This window comes from Stegostoma tigrinum, chromosome 4 (genome assembly GCF_030684315.1).
Source record: "Stegostoma tigrinum isolate sSteTig4 chromosome 4, sSteTig4.hap1, whole genome shotgun sequence".
Lineage (NCBI taxonomy): Eukaryota > Metazoa > Chordata > Chondrichthyes > Orectolobiformes > Stegostomatidae > Stegostoma > Stegostoma tigrinum.
The window spans coordinates 57,849,235-57,876,401 of NC_081357.1; the positions used below are offsets into that span (position 1 = coordinate 57,849,235).

At 45.6% G+C, this 27,167-nt stretch overlaps 2 protein-coding genes across 4 annotated transcripts in view; one reads left to right on the forward strand and one right to left on the reverse strand.

The window, feature by feature from the left end:
* Positions 1 to 8,593, reverse strand: part of nt5dc1 (5'-nucleotidase domain containing 1) — a 514,716-nt gene extending 506,123 nt beyond the window's left edge. The window contains exons 1-2 of the mRNA XM_048530930.2: positions 8,425 to 8,593; positions 2,254 to 2,345 (exon numbers count right to left, since the gene is read on the reverse strand). Of these exons, the coding sequence (XP_048386887.1) occupies positions 2,254 to 2,345; positions 8,425 to 8,541 (209 nt within the window). The 5' untranslated portion in view covers positions 8,542 to 8,593. The remainder of the gene's footprint in view (positions 1 to 2,253; positions 2,346 to 8,424) is intronic.
* Positions 1 to 27,167, forward strand: part of LOC125452469 (collagen alpha-1(X) chain-like) — a 56,207-nt gene that overhangs the window by 15,544 nt on the left and 13,496 nt on the right. The window contains exons 1-2 of one of the 3 annotated variants that reach the window (XM_048530927.1): positions 16,008 to 16,731; positions 23,291 to 23,380. The exons of 1 other annotated variant lie outside the window; for it this stretch is intronic. In XM_048530927.1, the coding sequence (XP_048386884.1) occupies positions 23,308 to 23,380 (73 nt within the window). In that variant the 5' untranslated portion in view covers positions 16,008 to 16,731; positions 23,291 to 23,307. Of the gene's footprint in view, positions 1 to 16,007; positions 16,732 to 23,290; positions 23,381 to 27,167 lie in introns of those variants that run through there. One more of the 3 variants, XM_048530926.1, reaches the window with a different exon arrangement.

The window sequence follows — 27,167 nt, forward strand, 5'->3', positions numbered from 1 at the left end:
GAGATGTTAAATAAGGTCCTATCAATGCGATTAGTGTGTAAAATTAAAGTGCACACAATAAGGAGTAGTGTACTGACTGGTTGGCAGAGAGGAAACAAAGAATAGGACTAAATAGGTCTCTTTACAAGTGGCAGCCAGTGACTAGTTGGATACCGCAGGGATCTATCCTTTGATCTTAGCTATTGATAACATATATTAATAACTTAGGTGACAGAACTAAACACAATATCTCGAAATTTGCAGCCAACACACATCTGGCAGGGGGAGAAGGTGAGCAGTGAGGAGGAAGCAGAGATGCATAAGTGTGATTTGGACAGCAGAAACAGAAAGTATCAAGTGACCCTTCATCAAAGTGGAAACATTAACTCTCCTTTTTCTCCACAGATGCTGCCTGACCTGCTGAGTTTCTCCAACGACTTCCAATTTTGTTTCAGATTTCTAGCATCTGCAGATCTTTGTTTCATTTTTGTTATTTGGATAAGTTAAGTGAGTGAACAAATGCACAGAAGATGAAATATAATGTGGATAAATAGGAGGTTATCCATTTTGGAAGTCAAAATAGAAAGGCAATAGGTTGGGAAAGGGAGATGCACTACAAGACACTGATGTTCTTGAATACCAGTCACTGAAAGTAAGGGTGCAAGCAGTGGAGAAGGCAAACAGTATGTAGACTTTCACAGTGAGAGGATTCGACTACAGAAGCAGGGATGTCTTGCTGTAATTACAGAGGTACTTCACGAGACCAAACTTGGAATGTCGTGGGCAGTTTTGGTCTCCTAATCCAAGGATGGATGTTTTGATTATGGAAGGAATACAAACAAGGCTCACCAGATTGATTCCTGGTATGGCAAAACGAATGTATGAATGAGAAACTAGATCAGTTAGGCCTATACTCACTGCAGGAAAATGAGGATATATTTTACAGACACTTTTATAAAAAACTAGAAAGGGTAAATGCAGTAAGTATGTTCCTGATGACTGAGGAATGCAGAACCAGGGGTCACAGTCTAAGGATATAGAATTGAGATGAGGGGAAATTTATTCAACCACAAAATTGAGCCTGTAGAATTCTCTACCACAAAAAACCTCAATAAGCCAAAACACTGAATGGTTTCACAAAGGAGTTAGATATGGTTCTTAGTGCGAAACGGATCGAAGGGACACAGCAGAAACAAGATACTGAATTGGGCAGCCAAGTTTATACTGAATGGCAGGTCAGGCTTAAAGGGTCCAACGGCCTACTGTTGCACTTCTTTCCTATGTTTCTATGTTTCATTCTGAAACAGAGTGCCATTCTGGACCCCAAATGAGTTCACAAATAATATTTGCTCCACTGCTTTCTCCAACTCCAGTGCCATCTCAGCTATCTGTGGAACGCCTCATTCATGCCTTCGTAATATTCTACTTGGCTTCTTATATTCCAGCTCCTGTAAATTTGCATTCAGCAATTCTGGCTCCCATTCCCAAGTCACAACGAGATGTATTACCCCAACCATCCTCTGTTTGCTGACCTATATTAAGTTTCCGGCACGGAAATGCTTCAACTTTAAAATTCTCATGCTTGTTTACAAACTTCTACATGGACTACTCCTTTCTATTCCTGTAATTTCCACTATCTTCTCTACCTAAACAATTATCAATGCTTTTCCATCCTTCTATCTTGAGGATTCTTTGCTTTCTACTACTTTACATCTGGTAGCAATGCACCTAAGTGCTCAGGCCAAAGTTCAGGAGTTCCCAGCTTCATTCAACACTGCTCATCTGGGAAGGAAATATGCCATCCATACCTGCTCTGGCCTACGTATGACTTCAGACTCCCACACAATGTGTGGCCAATTTTCTGAAATGGTCACTCAGTTGTACCAATCCACTTCAGATAATGGTTGAGAGGACTTAAAAAAGTTTTAATATTTTATCTTACTTTTCATTTTGCTATTTTATCTCTCAATCTTTCCTTCTCCCATTTTTTTTTCTGTTCTGTTCCTTCAAATCTCACACTCATTTCACTCTCCAATTTCTGCTGCTGCATTGGTTAAACACTCAGACTCTTGGTCAAAGTTCCCGATGCCTTTCAGATCCTCACTGTTATCAGCTCACACTTCTGGAAGTTTAAGGCCCAAAAGATTGTCAAGCTGAAGGGCGAGGGTGAACAGTTGAATTGGGCCCTGATTATTTTTAGAATTCAATGTTAATGACATGGAACAAAAACATCCATTTTTTGCAACAAGAAATAATGAAAAATAAAGAACTTACCAGAAGTCCCAACAGTCAGGAGTCAAAGTCATAAGTTCCCGATCATAGCCTCTCTGTTCAACTAAGAACTGAGCAAAGCTGTCATATATCAGCTGAAAAATTAAAAAAAAACACAACATCGGTTTACAATAAATATCAGAAATAGTATGTTTCCTCTACTACAAAGCGAAGAGCAGAGTGCAGAGGTTCTTCGGAGGAAGTATTAATTTGAATTACAATGAGAATACTTTATTTTCTATTTGCAGCAACTCTACTGATGAGCTTTATGTAGCTACAGTATCTCAGATTGTGGCAATTAATATGTAAAGCTCAGCAAGATGTGAACAACTTTTGTTAATATGTTTGTGAATTAGTTTGCAGTTCTCATTTACCCATACAGAATTTTGAGTGACATTTGTTGATCTGTGCACAAATGTCATGCTGCTGCTGTACAGAACATTTGCTACGTCACTTTTAGAATACTGTGTTCAATTCTGGTCTCCTTGTTATCGGAAAGATATTGTAAAACTTGAAAGGATTCAGAACAGATTTACAAGATGTTACTGGAAGAGGTTTAATAGACTGGGGCGATATTCCCTGGAAAATCGGAGGCTAAGGGGTGACTATCCAGGTTTATAAAATCATTTGGGGCATGGGTAGGATGAACATCCAAGATCTTTTCCCCAGGGTGGGGGAGTCCAAAGCTATAGGGCATAGGTTTAACGTGAGAGATTTAAAAGTGATCTAAGGGCAACTTCTTCAGACAGAGGGTGGTGTGTGTGTGTTTAGAATGAGCTGCCAGAGGCAGTGGAGGAATTACGACATTAAAAGGCATTTGGATGGGTATATGAATAGGAAGTTATTACAGGAATATGGGCCAAATGGAACTAGATTAATTTAGGAGATCTGGTCAGCATGGAAGGGTTGGACCAAAGGGTCTGTCTCCACAGTGTACATCTCTATGACTCCGCACACAATGCTAATAAAATATCACATTCAGTGCTTCACATATTCCCAAAGTTGGACACAACTGACTATTATTTCAAAATTCTTCAGTCAAGCATTAATTGTTCTTTACTAACACTAACCTGCAAACCTATTAGAAGCATCAAACCTGGGTATCCTTACATTTTAAAAGGTTTTTTTACAATTCCCTTCCACAACTGTGGGACAGTACGTGGCTCACTGGTTAACCCTGCTGCCTCACTGCACCAGGGACGCGGGTTCGATTCCAATCTTGAGTGACTGTATGTAGTTTGAAATGTTTTCCCCATATTTACGTGGGTTTTCTCCAGCTTCCTCCCAGCAGTTTCCAAAAAACGTGCAAGTTAGGTGGATTGGCCATGCTAAATTTTCCCAGTGTCCAGGGATGTGCAGGCCATGGGAAATGTAGGGCTACAGCAACAGAATAGGGGGTAGGTCTGGATGAGTGGATGGGATGCTCTTTGGAAGTTTAATGTGGTGTGGACTCAATGGGCCAACTGTCCTGCTTTCAAGACTGGTGGGATTTTGTGATTCACACTTTCACTGTAATATTTAATGATCAGGAGCTTGAATGAAAGTAGCCTGTCTATTGCCAAGAGAATGAATTAATTTTTAAGCAGTGCATCGGGCCTTAGGCAGATGTCTGGAGGTAGGCCACACATCAGCTATGATCTCGCTGAATAATGGAACAGCCTCAAAAGGCTGGATGGCGTACTTCCATTCCAATATATTCAACTGAATGAACGGCAATCTCGCTATAAAACTTTATCGGAGTGATGCATTGGATAACAATGTTCAAACTTCTCAGTGAATAAATAATCTACTAAGATAAATATTACGATATTGCTACAGTAGAATATAGGGATATCAGATTAAACAAGGGGGCACTCAATTCATACACTCAGGCCAACAAAGATCAGGCACTGACATCCTGATAAATGCAAGCAAAAGTTATAAAAAATACTAATTTAAACAAAGTGTACCCAATGCATCAATGGTGTACATTTTCACTGCACATATGTTTTAAATTGATATTACTACAATCCTAAACATCTTTTACATCTAATTGAAGGTATATTTCACTCAAAGTCAGGACAGCAAACAACTTTATTACAGTACCATAGAATGAAAACTTACCAGTGACATTTGCAACATAGAAACATACAAAACGGGAGTAGGCCATTTGACTTTTGAGACTCCATAGCTGATCGTCTAACTCAGTAGCATCCTTCTACTTTCTCCCCATATCCTTTGATCCCTTTAGACCTCAGAATTATATCCAGTTCCCAGACTTCTCTAATTCTAGAATCTCTAAGATACCTGATTTTAACGACAAGAGTATGGTAGCTGTACTTTCACTTGCCTAGGCCCTAAGTCGTAGATTTCCTTCCATTGCCTCTGTACTTTATAACTCACCTCCTTCATTTACGGCACTAATTCCTGCCCCTTTGAATAAGGTTCCAGCCATCTGGCCACATATCACCTGATGTGGTTCAATGTCACGTTTTGTTCCATTATGGTCCTGTGAAACTTTGTCTGATATGTGATTACATTAGGTCCGCTTTACAATACCAGATGCTGCTATTGTCAGGTCGATTGCAATGAGTGCTGCTTGCATTCCTACCACAAAATCCTATTCAAGGTTATTCCTCAGTAACATCACAGGGGTGTAAAAATTTGTAACTCTTAATGATACATTGTACATTTCATGCAAGGAAACCTCTGATATGCAGGAATATAAAGTATCATAATTATTATCGTGAAGATATGTATCCATGCTTTCACATAGCTTGTGAGACATAGTTCTAAATAAAAGGAATGCATTGCTTGGGTTGGTAGTGGAGGAGGCAGATATATGAGAGGCATTTAAGAGGCTTTTAGATAAGCACATGAAATGCAAAGAATGGAGGGATATGAACCCTAGGTAGGGAGAAGGGATTAGTTTAATTATAGAGTCACGTTCGGAACAACATCGCGGGCCAAAGGACCCACTCCTATGCCATACGGTTCTTTATGCTAAACATTCATTTGCACCAGCCTGTAATTAGAACAAGTGATAATGGGAACTGCAGATGCTGGAAAATCCAAGATAATGAAATGTGAGGCTGGATGAACACAGCAGGCCAAGCAGCATCTCAGGAGCACAAAAGCTGACGTTTCGGGCCTAGACCCTTCATCAGAGAGGGGGATGGGGTGAGGGTTCTGGAATAAATAGGGAGAGAGGGGGAGGCAGACCGAAGATGGAGAGAAAAGAAGATAGATGGAGAGAGTATAGGTGGGGTGGGGATAGGTCAGTCCAGGGAAGACGGACAGGTCAAGGAGGTGGGATGAGGTTAGTAGGTAGGAAATGGAGGTGCGGCTTGGAGTGGGAGGAAGGGGTGGGTGAGAGGAAGAACAGGTTAGGGGGGCAGAGACAGGTCGGACTGGTTTTGGGATGCAGTGGGTGGAGGGGAAGAGCTGGGCTGGTTGTGTGGTGCAGTGGGGGGAGGGGATGAACTGGGCTGGTTTTGGGATGCGGTGGGGGAAGGGGAGATTTTGAAGCTGGTGAAGTCCACATTGATACCATTGGGCTGCAGGGTTCCCAAGCGGAATATGAGTTGCTGTTCCTGCAACCTTCGGGTGGCATCATTGTGGCACTGCAGGAGGCCCATGATGGACCTGTCATCTAAAGAATGGGAGGGGGAGTGGAAATGGTTTGCGACTGGGAGGTGCAGTTGTTTATTGCGAACCGAGCGGAGGTGTTCTGCAAAGCGGTCCCCAAGCCTCCGCTTGGTTTCCCCAATGTAGAGGAAGCCACACCGGGTACAGTGGATGCAGTGTACCACATTGGCAGATGTGCAGGTCAACCTCTGCAAAATGTGGAAAGTCATCTTGGGGCCTGGGATAGGGGTGAGGGAGGAGGTGTGGGGGCAAGTGTAGCATTTCCTGCAGTTGCAGGGGAAGGTGCCGGGTGTGGTGGGGTTGGAGGGGAGTGTGGAGCGAACAAGGGAGTCACGGAGAGAGTGGTCTCCCTGGAAAGCAGACAGGGGTGGGGATGGAAAATGTCATAGGTGGTGGGGTCGGATTGTAGATGGCAGAAGTGTCGGAGGATGATGCGTTGTATCTGGAGGTTGGTGGGGTGGTGTGTGAGAACGAGGGGGATCCTCTTTGGGTGGTTGTGGCGAGGGCGGGGTGTTAGGGATGTGTTGCGGGAAATGCGGGAGACGCGGTCAAGGGCGTTCTCGACCATTGTGGGGGGAAAGTTGCGGTCCTTGAAGAACTGGACATCTGGGATGTGCGGGAGTGGAATGCCTCATCGTGGGAGCAGATGCGGCGGAGGCGGAGGAATTGGGAATAGGGGATGGAATTTTAAAATGCCTAACACCCAGTCCATGTTGACATCCACAATCGCTCAAAAGATTGTTCAAAATGAACAGGGAAGACAAAGATGCTACCAAAGGCTGGGGAGCCAGTGGCGCGAACAGGGGAAAGAGTGGGCCGCGAACAGGGGAAAGAGTGGGCCGCGAACAGGGGAAAGAGTGGGCCGCGAACAGGGGAAAGAGTGGGCCGCGAACAGGGGAAAGAGTGGGCCGCGAACAGGCACTGGGGTTGCAAGGGGGGGGGTTGGGGAATATGAAGATGGGGAAATGGGGGAAATGGGATGGGTGGGGGGAAGCAGAGAAAATAGTGGGGGGGGCCAACAGGGTGGGCCGGGGGAGAACGGTGGGGGGGGGGGGGGGGGAGAAGAACGGCGGAGTGGGGGGGGGAAGAACGGCGGAGTGGGGGGGGGGAAGAACGGCGGAGTGGGGGGGGGGAAGAACGGCGGAGTGGGGGGGGGAAGAACGGCGGAGTGGGGGGGGGAAGAACGGCGGAGTGGGGGGGGGGAAGAACGGCGGAGTGGGGGGGTGGAAGAACGGCGGAGTGGGGGGGTGGAAGAACGGCGGAGTGGGGGGGGGGAAGAACGGCGGAGTGGGGGGGGGGAAGAACGGCGGAGTGGGGGGGGGGAAGAACGGCGGAGTGGGGGGGGAAGAACGGCGGAGTGGGGGGGGGGAAGAACGGCGGAGTGGGGGGGGGAGAAGAACGGCGGAGTGGAGGGGGGGAAGAACGGCGGAGTGGGGGGGGGGGAAGAACGGCGGAGTGGGGGGGGGGAAGAACGGCGGAGTGGGGGGGGGGAAGAACGGCGGAGTGGGGGGGGGGAAGAACGGCGGAGTGGGGGGGGGGAAGAACGGCGGAGTGGGGGGGGAAGAACGGCGGAGTGGGGGGGGAAGAACGGCGGAGTGGGGGGGGAAGAACGGCGGAGTGGGGGGGGGAAGAACGGCGGAGTGGGGGGGGGAAGAACGGCGGAGTGGGGGGGGGAAGAACGGCGGAGTGGGGGGGGGAAGAACGGCGGAGTGGGGGGGGGAAGAACGGCGGAGTGGGGGGGAAGAACGGCGGAGTGGGGGGGAAGAACGGCGGAGTGGGGGGGGGAAGAACGGCGGAGTGGGGGGGGAAGAACGGCGGAGTGGCGGGGGGAAGAACGGCGGAGTGGGGGGGGGAAGAACGGCGGAGTGGGGGGGGGAAGAACGGCGGAGTGGGGGGGGGAAGAACGGCGGAGTGGGGGGGGGAAGAACGGCGGAGTGGGGGGGGGGAAGAACGGCGGAGTGGGGGGGGGGAAGAACGGCGGAGTGGGGGGGGGGAAGAACGGCGGAGTGGGGGGGGGGAAGAACGGCGGAGTGGGGGGGGAAGAACGGCGGAGTGGGGGGGGGGAGAACGGCAGAGTGGGGAGGGGGAGAACGGCAGAGTGGGGGGGAGAAGAATGGCAGTGTGGGGGGGAGAAGAATGGCAGTGCGGGGGGGGAATAGTGGAATGGAGGGAAGAATGGTGGCGTTGGCGGGGGAGAATGGTGGAATTGTGGGGGGGGAAGAATGGTGGAGTTGGGGGGGTGAAGAATGATGGTGTGGGGTGCGAAAATGGTGTAGGGGAGATGCAGGGGACGTGGAGGGGAGAATGTGGAGCGAACAGCAGGTGAATGGGGAAGCCAAGCCACAGGTTTGTCTCCAGTGTTTCGTTGGCGGCACAGCTCGATGATGAGCCGGGCTTCGGGCCCACTCCCCTGATGCTGCTACTGCTGATCCTGATGCTTCCATGCTCAGGGCGACCCGGGGCATCAACCTGTCGCTCCCTGCAGGCTGGGGGCGATGGAGTCAGGAAGAAAAAACAGCGACGGCCCTCGTCCCGCACCACACTTACCGCGAAGGTGTCGCTCACGTTGTACCGGCACAGGGTATGATCCAAATCGAAACCGATAACATCACAATCTGACAGCGAGAAGTGTTCAGCCATGGCGCCCGGACAAGGACAAGACATCAGCCAACTGCTGCCGTCCGCCTCTGCCGCAGAATAGCGTCAACATGGGGAGGAGCTTGGGGACAAGGGGGAGGAGCCTGGGGACACCTGGGTGTGGTCAAGGGACGCCGGGGCGGGACCTGATGTTGGTAGGGGTGGAACCTGCGATGAAGGGGTGGAGCGTTGGTCCAAGGGGGCGTTGGCAGGGCGGAACCTATGGCCCGCGGGCGGGACAACGGGCTGGTGCTCGAAGTTTGGAGGCGGAGTTAGGGAGCAGGGAAGGGGTCTGGAAAATTGGGTAAGGATGTGGACACCCGAGTGAAGGCCTGAGCTCTGGGGGAATAGCCAGGTCCAGAATACATCTGGAATCCAAGGTTTCGGATACCTTGGGGTAGAGTGTTAAAACTGAACCTGAACACCTCGGTCAGGGCCTCAGGTTAGGGGACTAGACACCTGATTCCTCGGCCTTTTGGCTGAAATCAAGTGTAAATCGCGAGTCATCAGAAGAATTTGAGATCATCACTGGATCGAATTGTCATCGGCAGGTTGTCAGTTGAGCTGAGCTGCTATGAGTGGATGCTTGCTGGCTTTGGCCTAACGTCAATTCAGTGTCCAGCCAACCAGAACTCTAGCCCCTGCAATTACAGGAGTCCCAGGTAAAGGTGTCTGAAACCCAGTCAGGGTGACTGTGAAGAAGATGAAGGAAAGAATGCTGGTTCACTTTTTCTGAAGTGGATCCTGCTGGATTGCTGCAGCCTTCAAGTTGAAGATACCTCATGTATGCAGGATTAGCCAAACAGGCAGTATATCAAGGTGATAACAAAGTGTGAAGCTGGATGAACACAGCAGCCCAAGATGCATCTTAGGAGCACAAAAGCTGACATTTTGGGCCTAGACCCATCATCAGATGAAGTTGGGGTGGGACTGTGAAGATGGGGAAATGGGAAATCAGATGAAGGGTCTAGGCCCGAAACGTCAGCTTTTGTGCTCCGAAGATGCTGCGTGGCCTGCTGTGTTCATCCAGCTTCACACTTTGTTATCTCGGATTCTCCAGCATCTGCAGTTCCCATTATCTCTATATCAACGTGACCTTCCTTATGGTGAAACAATGTGAATATTTCCTGAAAGTATTTGTAAAGAAAAGAAACAAAGGAGTCCTCTCTGTCCTGCCTGCAGCACTATTTTTTGTCTTCCTAATGCACAGAAGCTAGTTTGCTACAATCCATAAGGACAACCTACACATGCCAGCAGCAACTTCCTAGAAAGAGGCAACACAGATGCAGTGTGTTAACAAAGTGTAGAGCTGGATGAACACAGCAGGCCAAGCAGCATCAGAGGAGCAGGAAAGATGACGTTCCGGGCCTAGACCCTTCTTCAGAAATGGGGGAGGGGAAGGGGGTTCAGAAATAAATAGAGAGAGAGGGGAGGCGGACAGAAGATGGTGAAAGGAGAAGATAGATGGAGAGGAGACAGACAGGTCAAAGAGGCGGAGGTGGAGCCAGTAGAGGTGAGTATAGGTGGGGAGTTAGGGAGGGGATAGGTCAGTCCAGGCATGACAGACACGTCAAAGAGGCGGGATAAGAAGAGTAGGTAGGAGATGGGTGTGGGGCTTGAGGTGGGAGGAGGGGATAGGTGGGAGGAAGGACAGGTTAGGGAGGCAGGGACAAGCTGGGCTGGTTTTGGGATGCAGTTGGGGGAGGGGAGATTTTGAACCTTGTGAAGTCCACATTGATACCATTGGGCTGCAGGGTTCCCAAGAGAAATGTGAGGTGCTGTTCCTGCAACCTTCGGGTGGCATTGTTGTGGCACTGCAGGAGGCCCAGGATGGACATGTCGTCTGAGGAATGGGAGAGGGAGTTGAAATCGCGACTGGGAGGTGCATTTGTTTGTTGCGAACCAAGCATAGGTGTTCCGCAAAGCAGTCCCCAATCTGCTACTTGGTTTTCCCAGTGTAGAGGAGGCCATATCAGGAACAGCGGATACAGTATACAACATAGGCAGATGTGCCGGTGAACATCTGCTTGATGTAGAAGATTATCTTGGGGTCTGGGATGGGGCTGAGGGGGAAGGTGTAGGGGCAGGTATAGCACTACCTGCAATTGAACAATACAGTGCAGAACAGGCCCTCGAATTCATTTGCAGGGAAAAGTGCCAGGTGCTATGGGCTGGAGGGGAGTTTGGAGCAGACAAGGGAATTCCGAAGAGCGAAGGCAGACAAGGGTGGGGAAGGAAAAATGTCTTTGGTGCTGGGGTCGGATTGCAGATGGAGGAAGTGTCGGAGGATGATGCGCTGGATCCGGAAGTTGGTGGGTTTGTATATGAGGACGAGGGGGATTCTGTTTCGGTTGTTATTGCGAGTAGGGGATGAGTTGCAGGAAATGCGGGAGACACGGTCGAGGGCGCTCTTGACCACTGAGTGGGGGAAGATGCGGTCCTTGAAAAACGAGGACATCTGAGATGTATGGGAATGGAATGCCTCAACCTGGGAGTAGATGCGGCATATGTGAAGGAATTGGGAATAGGGGATGGCATTTTTGCAGGAAGGTGGGTGGGAGGAGCTGTATTCAAGGTAGCTGTGGGAGTCAGTAGGCTTGAAATTGATCTCAGTTTCCAGCTGGTTGCCAGAGATGGAGACAGAGAGGTCCAGGAAGGGGAGAGAGGTGTCAGAGATTGTCCAGGTGAACTTCAGGTTGGGGTGGAAGGTGTTAGTAAAGTGGATGAACTGTTCGAGCTCTTCGTGGGAGCAAGAGGCAGCGCCAATACAGTCATCAAAGTAACGGATGAAGAGGTGGGGTTCAGAGCCAGTGTAGCTTCAGAAGAGGGATTGTTCCACATAACCTACAAAGAGGCAGGCATAGCTTGGGACCATGCAGGTATCCATGGCCACCCACTTGCCTGTAGGAACTAGGAGGAATTGAAAGAGAAGTTGTTAAGGGTGAGGACAAGTTCAGCTAAACAGATAAGGATGTCAGTACAGGGGGACTGGTTGGGCCTGCAGGACAGGAAGACGCGGAGGGCCTTTAGGCCATCTGCATGGGGTACGCAGGTGTGTAGGGACTGAATGTCCATGGTAAAGATGAGGTGTTGGGGGCCAGGGAGTCAGAAGATTTGGTGGAGGTGGTGGGCATGGGTGGTTCACGGACGTAGGTGGGGCTGGGCCAAAGGGGAGAAAATGGGGTCGAGATAGGTAGAGATAAGTTCAGTGGGGCAGGAGCAGGCGGAGACAATGGGTCAACCAGGGCAGTCAGGTTTGTGGATTTTGTGAAGGAGATAGAAACGGGTGGTGCAGGTTTGGGGAATGACGAGGTTGGAGGCTGTGGGTGGGAGGTCACCTGAAGTGATGAGGTTATGGATGGTTTGGGAGATGATGTTTTGGTGGTCGGGGGTAAGGTCATGATTGAGTGAGTGATAGGAGGAGGTTTCAGAGAGCTGGCGTCTTATCTTGGCAACGTAGAGGTCAGTGCGCCATACTACAACTGTGCCTCCCTTGTCCGCGGGTTTTATGGTTGTGCGGCGTTGGCGGTGGGCCGTGCAGCGTCGGCAGTGGGCAGCTGGATGTTGGCTGCGGCGGCAGCAGGTGTGTCTTTGATGTCTTTGGGGTTGGCCTCGTAAACGGAGGCGGCGGCGTTGATGCCATTTGCTGCACCGGAAGTAGCGTATGCAGCAGCAGATGTGACGTCATCTGTGGGTGCTCCGATAGTGGCCACATGGCCAATGGCGGCGGGCACATTGTGGGGAAGGGCCTGGTTGGGGATTTGGGGGTGTGGAGGATGCCTGTCTTGGGTGGCAAGCACCAGTAAGTTTACAATACTTACAATTTTTAGTGTCCAATAAAGCCGAGTAGAATTGTGAGCTCAGGTTATGGATCCTATGAAGAATAAAAAACAGGAGAGGTCCTTTGCTGGTCTGGGAAAGGGAGGCCGTGAGCTGAGGTAGATTTGATTGTCGCACCAGGAGATGCTGGCGCATTGCTGCTAGTGTGTGTTTCAGGAGGCACAGGGAGAAACGTTTTTGTAGGGTCTTAATGTTCTGAATGTAGCAGTTATCACGGTTGGGACCTAATTAGGAAGGCCTAAATGTGGATTGTAGTCCATTGGGGATGGTCCGGTTCCATAGGCAGGTACTAAGAAAGGTAATGTGGCTATAGTACCTGGTTTGCTTTAGGATGTGGTCGAGCAGTTTCAGAGCCGAAGAGATTATGAGAGAGTTGCAGTGGGAGAGAGATCCACTGAGGTCTTTCCAGAGGGAGGAGGGTAACTTCTTCAAGGTAGGCATCCTTAGAAGAGGCTTCGTGGTGGGGTTAAAATTGTTTCAGAGATGGTAGGAACTGCAGATGTCGTGGATCCCTTTGGAATCTGGACCAGCAGGTGCTGGATCAAGACGATTCTGAAGGCAGTGGGAGCATCTTCCATCCACCGTCCAGCTTCGTGATTACAAGGAGCTAAGGCTACCGTTTTTCCTTTATTCATTCAGGGGATGAGGGTGTTGCTGGCCAGGCAGCATTTATTGCTTAGCCCTAATTACCCAGAGAGTAATGAGTCAACCACATTGCTGTGGGTCTGGAGTCGCACGTAGGCCAGACCAGGTGAGGATGGCAGTTTCCTTCCCTAAAGGACACTAGTGAACAAGATGGGTTTTTCTGACAATTGTCAATGGATTCACAATTTCATTAGATTCTTAATTCCAGATATTGAATTCAAATTCCACCTTCTACCATGATGGGATTTGAACCTGGGTCCCTATAACATTATCTGCATCTCTGGATTAACAGTCCCTCTGAACCCACTATGAAGGATATATTTCCCTTCCCATCCTTATCTGCCTTCTGGAGGGACCGCTCTCTCTACGACTCCCTTGTCTGCCCCAAATGCCCCACCAGCCCTAGCACATTTCTCTGTAACCTCAGGAGGTGCTACACATGCCACTACACCTCTCCCCTCACCTCCATCCCAGGCCCCAAGAAAACCTTCCCTTAAACAGATGTTCACCTGCACATCCGCTAATGTGGACTATATTTGCTGTTCCTGATGTGGCCTCCTGTACATCAGGGAGACCAAGTGGAGGCTCGGAGACCGCTTTGTGGAGCTCATTCGCAACAACACCTCCCAGTTACAAACCGCTTCAACACCCCGTCCCACTTCCTGGATGACTTGTCCATCCTGGGCCTCCTCCAGTGCCATAACGGTGTCGCCCAAAGGCTGGAGGAACAGCTCATCATATTCCACCTTGGAAGCCTACAATCTAATGGTCTTAATATGGACTTTACTAGCTTCAAAATCTCCCCACTCTTGACCTCATCCCAAGACCAGTACCCCTTCCCATCCCTGCCTCCTTGTCCTGTCCATCTTTTCTCCTACCTATCACTCAACTACTCACCTCTCTCACCACCCCACCCCTCTATTTATTTCAGACCCCCCCTTCCCCTTCCCTGTTTTTGTAGAAGGGTCTAGACCCGAAATGTCAGCTATCCTGTTCCTCTGATGCTGCCTGGCCTGCTGTGTTCCTCCAGCTCCACACCTTGTTCTTCTCAGACTCCAGCATCGGCAGTTCCTACTATCTCCAGCGATAATACCACTAGTCCATTGCTTCCCCTTATGCATACCTGACATAAATGGAGCAACCTAGAGTGTGCCAAACCTGAGGGCGGTCGGGGCACATAGCAACGGACTGCAAAGTGATCCTCTGTAGAAACTGCAAACAGAAAGGGCACCTAACTAAGGACTGTAATGAGGACAAAAACTGTAACCTGTGTGGGGAAGCAGGCCACCTGTACAAGGCCTGCCCAAGACGAGAGGGGTCAAATAGGCAAAAATGGCCAGAGGTGGGCAACACAAGCAGAGAACCCCAAAAGGACAGTAAGGTTCCACCCTCCAATAAGACAACTGAGAAAAGGGACAGTCAGAAGAAAGTTAAGACTTGCAGAAAAAGAAAGGGAAAGACTCCAGAGTGTGATAAATTGAACCTCAACTTGAGAATCCAGAGTCAATGGAGGAGGAGACAGTGAACAAGTGCGGGGGATAGTGAGGAAAAACCTCAAACGTAAAATTGTCAAAACTCCTTAAAAGTGTGCAGTATCTATTCCTGCTGCAGACGCTGGGGATTGATGTAACGGAGGATCTCCAGGAGGTGAAAGGCCAGCAAAAAGGAGGTGTATGCTCCAGTAGATAACACGTACAAATCCATGAGGAAAGGTGTCATCACCCTCACCTACAAGTGGAAGGGGGAGAGGGAGGAAATTTGAAATTGGCGACTAATTTCAATGCTGAAAGTAGATCACAAAATTCTGTCTAAGGTGATCTCCAACCGGGTCAGGTTTACTGTAGAATCAGTGATTCACCCCAACCAAACCTGTGCTGTACCAGACAGGACGATCTCTGAGAGCCTCGCACTCCTCAGGGTGACTATCACTGATATGCAAGACAGGGATGTGAATGCCTGCCACATTAAACTGGACCATGAGAAGGCCTTTGACAGGATATCACACAACTACACGTGGAATGTGGTGTCCAAAATGAGTTCTGGGAAGGAAATCTGACATTGGATCTGACTGCTCTACACCAACATCAGTAGTGTAGTCTGAATCAACGGGGAGGAGTCAAAGCTTCTCGATTAGATCTAGAGTCAGGTGGGGCTGCCCACAGTCTCTGCTGCCTTGTTTATGTTGAATCGATCCTTTTGCTGAGTCCATCGGAAAGGATGAAAACCTGAGAGGGGTGATTAACTCATTGCAATGGAGGCCTGCAGATCAAATCCCTTCTGTACATGAATGATGTTACAGTTTTCTGCTTGGATCTGAGCATCTGCAACAAGTTCGAACTGGCTTTGGGAGCTCAGGTAAATTGAGGCATCAGTGACACCATGTTCTTTGGGAGCTGGCCTGACCGATCCTTTATCCTCTTCACCGTCAGGGCAGATTGCCTGACAATGCTGAGAATATGGTTCAGAGGCACCGAGGCATGTGCCAAAATTTGATGGAGCGTGTCATCCTGGTGAGGTAGAAACTGGGCCTTTACAGACACAGCACCCTCTCCATTGCAGGTAAAAATCTGGTCATCGGGTGTGAGGAACTCTTGTTGCTGCACATGGCGCAGGCCTGGCCCATTCCCTCGACCTGCACTGCTGCAGTTCCTTGAGCCATCTTCCACTTCATCTGGACTTAAGGGACCCGTGACTGCTCCAAAGGTCATGGGTAAGGAACATCCACTTGAAATCGCCGTGCTGAATGATAAAATAAGTAATCTCTGTCTTTCATTGATTATTGGAAGTTGGTCACAAGTCAACAAAATCACCATCAGCAAGGAAACACAACATTACTCTTTGGCGAGCTTGCAGAAGCAAGAATCTCCAGATCTACAGCTCGGCTGCTGGGGTCAGCGCTGCCAAACCATGTAACTTAATTGCTGTAACGTTTTGGCATCTACTGCTGTTTAATAAGCCTATAATTGATTTGTATATCTTTTCTTCTAACTATTTTGTGAGTCCTCACTGCTCATTTCTAATCCGTGTTTTTATGTTATGTTCAATCATCCAATGGTAAAAGATAAAGGCATTGTAGTCCTAGCAGATCTTAACACTGCTCTCTCATTAGAAAGAATGACGGCTGGTAATGGTTTAAGCTGAGGATCACCACATCTCAGGCGAGGACAGAAGTTGAGAAAGAGAGTCCTTCTTGGTAACTTCAACTGATGTGGAAATTAAACCAATACTGTTACCACTTTACATTGCAAACCAGCTGTTCAGCCAACTGAACTGATCAATTCCCAACAGATACGAGGAGTGGGTTGAATAAAGAAGTGGAACTATTTCCCCTCTCCTCACATGGGAATGTAACCATTTAGGGATGTCCCGATCAGAATGAAATGATTGGTGAACCCTTGCCCAGGAACCAGTCAGTGAAATGGACTACAGATATCAATTTTCAGTTTTCATCACCTGGCTTGCATACTTGAGATTTTCATGGGGTAAAAACAATTTTAAAAAGGTCACTACTGACCTAGAGTGGCTGCTGTCATCACCTATCATCCCAGGCAAAAACATGTAACATACAAAATTGGCTGCATTGCAATTATCATTTTAATTAAGTGGGACCGAAAATCAGTGAGGCATTAAGAAATTTACATTTCTTGTTTTAATCGCATTCACACGATTGACGGAAAGGTTGCCTACAATTTGGCAACTGGAAATGAAGACACAGACACCAAGTCAACAAAGGTAAACAAAATTTTACAAAATTGTGAATCTATAACAATATTTTGAGAAAAAGAGAGCGAGAATGTAGACTGATGATAGCGAGCACACTGGAAGCTGGAGACTGGAAAAAAAAATCACAGCTTCCTGAGCACTCAAAACCTGTAAGCTTCACTTCTGTTAAAGAAACAGGACAACATTTAAACATTTGGACTCCAGTCTTTTCATTCTCACAATCCACTGAGCTTTTAAGAGCTGTTACCCTCTCTTCTATTATAGTAAACTCTTTGACCCTGAAGCCTGCTGTGCCATTCAGTAAGATCAAAGATGATCTGTTTGTCTTCCACATTGGTGTCTAAACTTTGATTTCTTTGCCTTACAAGAATCTATCTAGCTCTGCCTAAAAAATACTCAATAACCTGATTTCCACCGTCTCCATAGGCAGAGAATTTCAAGGGTAGACAACTCTCTCTGAGGGAAACAAAGCTCTTTGTCTCAATCCTAAAAGGGTGACCCCTAATTTTAAAAGTGTGGAGCCGAGTTCAAATTCATCCAGAAGAGGAAGAATCATTTCCATATCCACCTTGGCAAGACCATTCAGAATTATAAGGGGGCACGGTGGCTCAGTGGTTAGCACTGCAGCCTCACAGCACCAGGAACCCGGGTTCAATTCCAACCTCAGGCAACTGTCTGTGTGGAGTTTGCACATTCTGCCCCTATCTGCGTGGGTTTCCTCCGGGTGCTCCGGTTTCCTCCCACAGTCCAAAGATGTGCAGGCTAGGTAGATCAGCCATGCAAAATTGCTCATAGTGTTCAGGGGTGTGTGGGTTATTGGGGGATAGCTCTGGGTGGGACACTTCAAGGGGCGGTATGGAATTGTTGGGCCAAAGGGCCTGTTTCCACACTATAGGGAATCTAATCTAATCTATATATACTCAGTGGAAACAAGTCCTGTCTGTCCAACCTGTCCTCATTAAACAACCTGCTCATTCCAGGTGTCAAACTCATGAACACCCTCCTTTCTCAAATAAGGACAGCAAAACTGAACACAGTGTTCTGATGAAATATTCCAAAGAAAATAAATGGTGTTTTCAGGCTGCACATTGAAAGCACATTTGTCTGAAATTTAAGCTTAAGCCTCTCCTCAAATTGGAATCAGTAACTAAATAGAACGGTAAAGTATGTCTAGAGAGCCCAGAGCTAGTTTACTAGGCATGTAACTGTCATACTGGGAACTATATAAAAACCAAAAGAACTGTGGATGCTGTAAAAACCAAATTACTCCGAACGTTTCGGGTCTGGTGACCCTTCCTCAGGACTTCTGCAGTTCTGAGGAGGGGTCTCCAAACCAAAACAGTAACTCTGTTTTTTCCTTCACAGATGCTGCCAGACCTGCTCAGCTTTTCCAGCAACTTTGTTTTTGAAACTGGGAACTATGTAGGATCAAAAGGATTAGTGTATCCCACCTATCCAAATCATCAAAGCTAGTGCAAAGCTGAAAACTTATAGAACATTTGGCTTTCTTATCAAACTGCAGGAGTACAAAAGGGGAGGAATTAAGCTTCTTCTGTGCAGAGCTTGTGTGAAGTATTGTAGTTAGCTTTGGGCTCTAAATCTCAGGAGAGAGGCATTGAACTCAAGAAGGTCACAGTACAGATTAACCAGAATGATGCTGAAGCCTTAAGTGTCAATGTGGTAGAGGTTGTGTAAACTTAGCGTGAGTTTAGCTGGTTGAAGAGTGATCTAATTGCCATATTTAAAACAAATGCAGGTTTGACTCTAATAAAGTAGATGCATAGAAGCAATTACTTCTGATGAGGGGGTTCAGCAATTTGGGATACAATCATACAATTAGCAATCAGTTTTTCAGGAGAGTAATTAGGATTTTACTTTACACAACTATCAGTAGAAATCTGAAACTCTATTTCCTAAATTAAATAGAAACTGATTTAACTGAACAGTTCAATAGTGAAATCAGTTATTAATGAGTATCAAAAAAAGTGCATGGCCCTCTTGTGGTGCAGCGCTAGTGTTCCCTTCTCTGGACTAGGGAGGCCTAGGTTCACATCCTACCTGCTCTAGAGATGTACAATAATATCTTTGAACAGATTGATTAGGAAAATTAGATTCATGAAAAGAAAATCAAGGCAGATAATTAGGCTTGAAGTGCAGTACAACAATGGTCTAACTGAATGACAGAACAAACTTAAGGCTTTCATAGCCTCCTACTCTTGGCAACTTGTTTCTAAATAATACCCTCATCTGAGGGTGTACTGAAGGACTAAGATGTTATGGAGTGATATATCACCTTACAATGCCAGGTTCTGTGATCAGCAGTATCCTGAGGATTAATAGGATGACTAACAAGGCTATTTGAGATGACTGATGTGAAGAGAAGTGAACTGTTCATTCACAAAATTTCCAAATCATTATGGTACAGACAGTGAAACCACTAATTTAGTAAAACCAGAAATTCATTTTGTTACTTCATACTGTCTAATGACTAGTTGTGCACTCAACGTTTAATTTTTATTAATCACAATTTTAATATTAATCAACAATTGTCAACTTAAGACTGTCTGACTTTCTTGATGATTTCACAAGAAAATGTTAATTCATTTACTCAGCCATATGTGAGTCTCTTAATTGGTTGATCGTCAGGTAAAAGTGAATACAATCCAAACTGTCGAATGGAAGAGAGTTTCATAACCAAATATAGGCATTATTCATTTCTAAATACAGACTTGGAAGTAATCCTCAGACAGATCCTCATTGTAGAGTTAAGGCAAAGGTTTTGAGGATTTGCCTTGTTCCTTGACAAATATTAGTTTGGCTATCAAACTCAGCATTTTGATGCAACCTGCCCACTCCAAAACTCCAGCAACACACTCCATGTTGAATGCAGTGTGGTTTCATTCCATTCCAAGTTCTTCCCAGTCTCAATCACAATATGTGCTTGTGTTTGTGGAGTAAAGTGTTAACCGTATCTTTATTGTATTTTTTAATCAATGATGTGTCCTATGATGTGTTATTCTAAGCATAACTAATCCTTATTTGCATAAGAAATATGATAATGATGTCAGAACAAGATGAAACTCGGTCTGAAGTGTGTAGGGTCTCAGAAAAGCTCTCTCTCATCTGTTGTTATATTTAATAAAGCTCGCTAATGTTCACTTACCTGACAGAGTACAGGCTGACAGCAGTCAGACTCAAGATTACTAATTGAGAGTTAGAGATACAATAAGAAACAAAAATAGCAACACCATGGAAGAACTCACAACCAATAGACAGGAAGACCTCACAGTCGGCTTGGAGAGAAAAGCTCCAAAATCAGTCACCCAGATGAGGGGTGCATAGGCCACAACACCGGGATCAATTGGCCACATAAAGGAAGCCTGGAAAAGGCATTCAGCAAGGTTGACAGAGCGCTCCGGGTGTGAAAGCTAGATAAAAAGCTGACAGCATGTAACGTGGCAAGCTACAGAAACAGTCAGCTGTACAATAAGTGTTTTGTGAATGCAGATTGGAGGCAATTAAAGGGCCAGAATTTGAAAAGGCCCTCACAGTTCACCAGCTGAAAATATGGGAAGAAACAGGATATGATCAATGTCATTAAAGGACTCCAATGGCAGAAGCTTGGTCTGGCCAACAGGGACAGAAATTGCAGGCCAAGGTGTTGGACCCGACCTTGACTTCTGATCAGAGAACAATGGGACTCCTAGAAGCCCAGCGCTCAGTTAATGGGGCCTGATGAACTCTTCTGTCCCAGATCTTACCAATCAGTACAACGGAACATCATACAATGACAGGAGGCAGACCAATTAGGAACTAGAGATAATAGGAACTGCAGACCTTGGAGAATCCGCGATAACAAAGTATAGAGCTGGATGAACACAGAAGGCCAAGTAGCATCTTAGGAGCAGAAAAGCTGACGTTTCGGGCCTAGACCCTTCATCAGAAAATTAGGAACTATTAGGAACTAGTTGAGCAACAAAAAAAAGTCGAAGTTGCTCAGAAAATTATAAATGTTGCAAGTGAAGATTTATTGAGGGGTTTTGACAGGGTGCAATCAGCATAGACTTTTCCTCCCAAGGAATAGTCCAAAAATAAAGATCACTGTTTCAAAATAAGGAATCTCTTATTTAAAACAGAAATAAGTGTGTAGAAAAAGTACCGAGGATGAACATGAATTGCCCCATAGAGGACATTGTAGACATTAGAAACATGTTTCAGGTAAGAGTGGAAGAAAACTGATGTTAATGATTTGGTAGAAGAAGAAGTTTTGAATCTTCAAGAGGTCCTTAATTCAACTGGAAATAACCACGAAGTTTTTATTATCTCTTTAGAAGGAATCACCCTCCCATTGACAAAGGTTTAAAGAAAAGAATTTCTTTGCTTCTTGCAACAAGGGCACTAGCACAAAGCAGCCTGCTTGCATGACACCACAACTTCAAACATTCACTCTGTCCAGCATCAACATTTAGAATCAGCAGAGTGTACCATCTACAAAGTGCACTGCAGAAGTTTACCAAAGCTCCTTCCAACTATTAGCTTATAGAAGGACAAAGGAGCAGTTACATGAAAAAAAAACACCATTTGCAATTTCCCTTCCAAACCACTCACCATCTGATTTGGAATTAATTGCATTTTCTTCAGTGCTATTGGGTCAATATCCTGCAATTCCCTCCTTAACGGCATTGTGTATCATCTCCAAATGGACTGTGACAGTTCAAGGTGGCAACTCATCATCTTCTTCTCCAGGACATCTACGATGAGCATCTTGGCTACGCCATTGAATACACATCCCCTGAATGAATAATAAAACAAAATATATTCTTTATATTTGATGTTGTGGTCTTATCAACTGCAATTAGATGGGGTGTTTTGGGTAAATTCACCACTCGCTGAGCTTTTCTGTTCATTTTAGTTTATGCCACTGATTGCATGTAGGGAAGGATGCCTACAGAAAGTCTCTGGTTGAAGAACAATTGGCAAATTGGCGGCATGGGAGGCAAGTCCCATACCAGAGGCCAACTGAAGATGAGTCCCGACTGGATGCCGACACGGGGGCCATGAGTCCTGTACTAGATGCCATCACAGGGAGGTGGGTGCGGGACTAGAGGCCATCATAGGAAGGTAGGTCTGGGACTAGAGGCCATCACAAGGAGGTGGGTCCAGGACAGGAGGCCATCACAGGGAGATGGGTCTGAGACAGGAGGCTGTCATAGAGAGGTGAGTCCAGGACTGGAGGCCAGCACACAGAGGTGAAGCCCTTGTGGATTGGAGGTGAAGCCTTGAATTTCGAAGCCCAGTGTGCTCTGAAGACTTGGCTTGGTGCAGTCTGGAGGCTAGGTTCTGACATGGACTTAAGTGAAAAGGACTATAATCCAAGGACTTTTTTTTCTCTTTTTGTTGTTATGCTGAACTTTTATTTATTATTCTTTAAATTTTGTACCAAATACTTTTAAGTACCTTTGCCTCTTGTACCTAAGAAGACTCCATGAGAGGCAACATTGCAAACTTTTCACTGTACTCATTTGAGTGCATTTAACAATAAAGCTAATTCTGATTCTAATTCAGGATCTCTTAGCAACTGGAATGAGGTGACCAACCTCCAACAGCAAGGAGCTGTATGCATATCAAACGACTCCTGGAAGATCAGAGACAAGGGAGTTACAAACTAATGGATACATTCAATAAGAAGTCTTCCACAAATATGATCTGGGCTGGAAGCTTTCCATGTCCTTCCTTAGCTGAAATTGCTTTGTTAGCTCCAATTTTATGATATTAACGCCAAATCCTTCCATTTCACCATGCAAAGCCTGTCGCAAAATCATATGTTCCTCAACTCCTCAAAATGTGGGCTCCCGTCTGAAATGGGCACTCAACCTGGTTGTCCATTAGTTTTAGGATAAGGGGTAGCATGTTTAAAACAGAAAGTGGATGCCAGGACACTGAATAAATTTAAAGAGGAGATAGACAGATTTTTAATTCGTCTTGGGTTAAGGGCTTTGGAGTACAGGCAGCAAAGAGAAGTTGAGACCAAGGTAAGATCAGACACGATCATATTACATGTTGGAGCACACCTGAGGGGCTGAAATGCCAACAACTGCTTGTAGTTCATGTGTTCTTGAGCAATGCCTCAATACACTAAATTGCTTGCAACAGGGTGCAGCCAGACATAGTTGTAATGAAGACAGATTCATCAGGCAGGAGTTTGCACAATGTATACTCACTTGACCTGACTTGTTCATAAAAGCAACACATTCAGCACATTCATAATTACATGGTAAAGAAGATGCTTTGTAATTTATTTTGAAAATTACTTGCTGAATGCACTACACATAAATGCAATAGACTGCCATTCCGTCAGCCACAATATTTCTGCTGCATGAGCTGTGTGGTTCTCTGCCTGAAGTGCGAAGTAGTCTGTTTCATTCTGACACAGGTATTACTGAACCAGGAATTCTTTTATATTCATACAACATTAACCTTCTGAAATATTTGGAGTAATCGCCAAGTTCTTATTTGTACTTTTAAGTATTTTTAAGTGCGTTGTGACCATTTCCATTAATTCTTTAAGGAGGTCATCTTGTAAACATGGCCCGAGGAGAACTCAGTCCCCTTTTACTGCTGCTTTCTGTGAACATCATCTCTGGAACAAATTATTGTGGTATGTTATAGCTTCAAATTAATATTTTGTTCTCTTTTAAGAAGTTTTTTTTCATGGTATGTGGGTGTCACTGGCAAGGGCAGCATTTGTTACCCATTCCTAATATCATACAACTGTATGCTCCTAATGATTCTAATACATTGAAAGTACTGAAAATTATACATAAATAATACTTTCAAAAAATCAAAAGAAAGTTTTTTTTTGAGGTACATACGTTCTGGGAACAAGTCATTTTTATACAGAATTTGAACTCTGAAATTTCGAATGTAGATTGAACAGTAATGAGAATACAATATTGAATGAATGTAACTATTTAATTAAGTACAAACTCATAATCAAAAAATATCCTTCCACAACGTCAATCTCTATTTCAATTACCTGTTTAGCTAAAGGAGTATAGTTATTCTGAAAAGATGCGATTCCCCAAATAATAGACAACACTTGGCTGTGCAATTATAAGCCAACTTTAAATTTTATAATCTGGGCCTGTTACAATTTCAGAAGAGACTGAGACTGCAAAATTCTGACAAAGAAAGAGCAATATTTAGAGGTTAGAGGGAACATGAGACAATTGAAGATACAGATCATAACAAACTCTGATGGTGCTGAAAGGGAACGTATAATGAGGAAGATATTAAGCAACTTAAAGTATTTAAGAACACTGTACCAGAAGTGAAAATGATCATATCCCTCTAGAATATGCTTCACAAATCTTAAGGAAAATTTTCTGCTCTCTGAGATGTTTAAACAATTGCCTTTTAAGTATAATCGAAATTATCTTTGGTGAGTACACAGACACCAGGGAGACCTCTGGAGAACTGTTCTCTAGCTTCCTTTTAAAACTTGTGCTTGACCCAATCTCCCCACCTCCATCACTGCCCCCTCTCACTCTGCACCCCCTAGCAGTTTTCATGTATTTGTCACTCTTAGGTGATTCAGAATTGCCTCATGCTGCAGGGACATAGTGAAATGGCCCCTATCACTGTAAGTTGTCTATCAGCACTTTGCTTCCTTATGCTTTTATTTTGTTTCATGCTCATCTTTTCCATCTATCCCAACCCTTGCTCTGGATAGGAGATGAGAAAGTTACTTAATTTCATTCTATTCTACTCCATCTGACAGCCAACTCTTCCCATGAAATGAACATTTCTGCTTTGCAGTAAAATAAAACTAACAATGAGATTCATAGATAGTAGGAACTGCTGATGCTGGAGAATCTGAGATAACAAGGCGCAGAGCTGGATGTACACAGCAGGCCAAGCAGTATCAGAGGAGCAGGAAAGCTGACGTTCCGGGCTATAACGCTTCTTCAGAAAAAAAGATAATTTTTTTTTTTCCTCTTTTTCCTGAAGAAAGATCTAGGCCCGCAACAGCAGCTTTCCTCCTCCTCTGATACTGCTAGGCCTGCTGTGTTCATCCAGCTCTACACCTTTTAATGAGATTCACAAGCCTGGCACTAATCCATTTCTTGGAGCAAAGGTGTGGAATTATTCTTTGTGTGTTTGTGTGTGTGTGTGTGTGTGTGTGTGTGTGTGTGAGAGAAAGAGAGTGGGTAGAGTGGATGATTTGTGGGAGGTGTCTTCTATCGCTTGGCTGTGACATCACATGGAATAGGGCTCTTCAATGGGTGTTAACTTTTGTTTTGAAGCTACTTAGGAGATCCCTTGAACACTCCATAACTTTGTTGTTGTTTTCAACCTATGAAAAATTTCTGAAAGATGGCTACTCCCTTTCCAGTCTCAATACACAAATTGGCATACAGCTAATAGTGATAAACAGATTTAGCCAGGATACAATTGATTCTATAATTGACTGGTGTTGTAAAGACAGTTACAATGTGAATGCAGCCTATAAATATATTACAATTCTGTTCAAGTTTTTTTAATAGAGTGGCAAAACTAGAATGGCAGGGGGCTGGGAACCAGAGCAGCTGGTCAGCGAGTGGAGGAATTGAGGAAATGTACACATTTGGACCAGTAAATCAGAAAGAAAGGACAGGCAGAGACAGGTAGATGAACATGATGGTACTAATGGGCTGAACTGTGTTTATTTCAATGCAAGAAGTGTAATCAGAAAGGCAGGTGAGCGTAGAGTCTGGATCAGTACATAGGACTACAATGTTATGGCCACTGCAGAGACTTGGTTGAGAGATGGACAGGACTGGCTGCTCAACGTTCCACAATTTCATTGTTTTTTTATGAGATAGAGAGGAAGGTAAAAGAGGTGCAAGAGTTACATTTCTAATCAGGGAGAATCTTATATGTGCACTCAAAGAGGACATGCTGGAGGTTTCATCCAGGGAGGCAATGTGGGTAGAACTCAAAAATAAGATGGGTGCAATCACTCTCATAGGATTATACTGTTGACCACCAACAGCCACCGAGACATTGAGGAACAAGTATGAAGGCAGATTATGGAAAGATGCAATAAAAACAGAGTTGTCGTAGTGGGTGACTTTAACTTCCCCAGTATTGACCGGGACTCCTTTAGAGCAAGAGGCTCAGATGTGACAGAATTTGTTGAGTGCATCCAAGAGGGTTTCTTGAAAGATTATGTGGATAGTCCAACTAGAAGAGGGGCCATACTGGACCTTGTACTGGCTAATGAACCTGGCCAGGTGACTGACCTTTCAGTGGGAGAGCATTTTGGCAACAGTCATCATAACTCCTTCTGTTTTAAGATAGTTATGAATAAGGATAGATCAGGACCTTTTGGGAAGGTACTAAATTGGGGGAAAGCAAATTAGGTTGGTACTAATAAGAACTATTGAGTGTTAATTGGGAGGACCGGTTATCAGGCAAGGCCACATTTGACATGTGGAAATTGTTTAAAGATCTACTGGTGAGAGTTCAGGACCAAAATGTTCTGGTACAGACAAAGTACAAGGATGGCCAGGTAAAGGACCCTTGAATAACGAGAGAGGTTGTAAATTTGGTCACAAGAAGAAAAGAAGCTTATAAAATGTTCAGGAAGCTAAAATCGGACAGGGCCCACGAGAAATATGAAGAAAGAATGAAAGAACTCAAGCAGGGAATTAGGAGAACAAGAAGGGGCCATGAATTGGCCTTGGCAAGTAGGTTTAAAGAGAATCCCAAGGCATATAGTAAAGACAGGAGGTTAACTAGGGAGAAGGTAAGACCACTCAAAGATAAAGGAGGGAACTTGTGCTTGGAGGCAGAGAATGTGGGTAAGATCCTTAATGAATACTTTACGTTAGTATTCATCCAGGAGAAGGACATGGAGGATAGTGAGATTTTTATGGAGCTTGCTAAAATGCTATGGCATTTTGATGTCAAGAACGAAATTGGGTCTCTTGCAGAGCATTAAGGTGGATAAGTCCCCATGGCCTGATAGTGTCTAAACCAGGATTTTGAGAGAGGTAAGGGAGGAGATTGCTGAGGCCTTGACCAAGATCTTTATATCCTGATTAGCCACTGGAGAGGTCCCAGAGGACTGTTGAGTGCTAATGTTTCCCTCTGTTCAAGAAGGGAAATAGGGATAATCCAGGAAACCATACACCAGTGAGTCTCTCATTGGTGATTGGGAAGCTATTGGAGAGAATTCTTAGGAATAGATTTACACACATTTGGAAAAGCATGACCTAATTAGGGACAGTTGGCATGGCTTTGTGCAGGGCAAGTGATGTCTTACTAATATAATTGAATTTTTCGAGGAGGTGATAAAGGTGATCGATAAGGGTGAAGCAATGGATGTTATCTAAATAGATTTTAGTCAGGCTTTTGGCAAAGAGACTCATGGTAGTCTCATCCAGAAGATTGGGATGCAT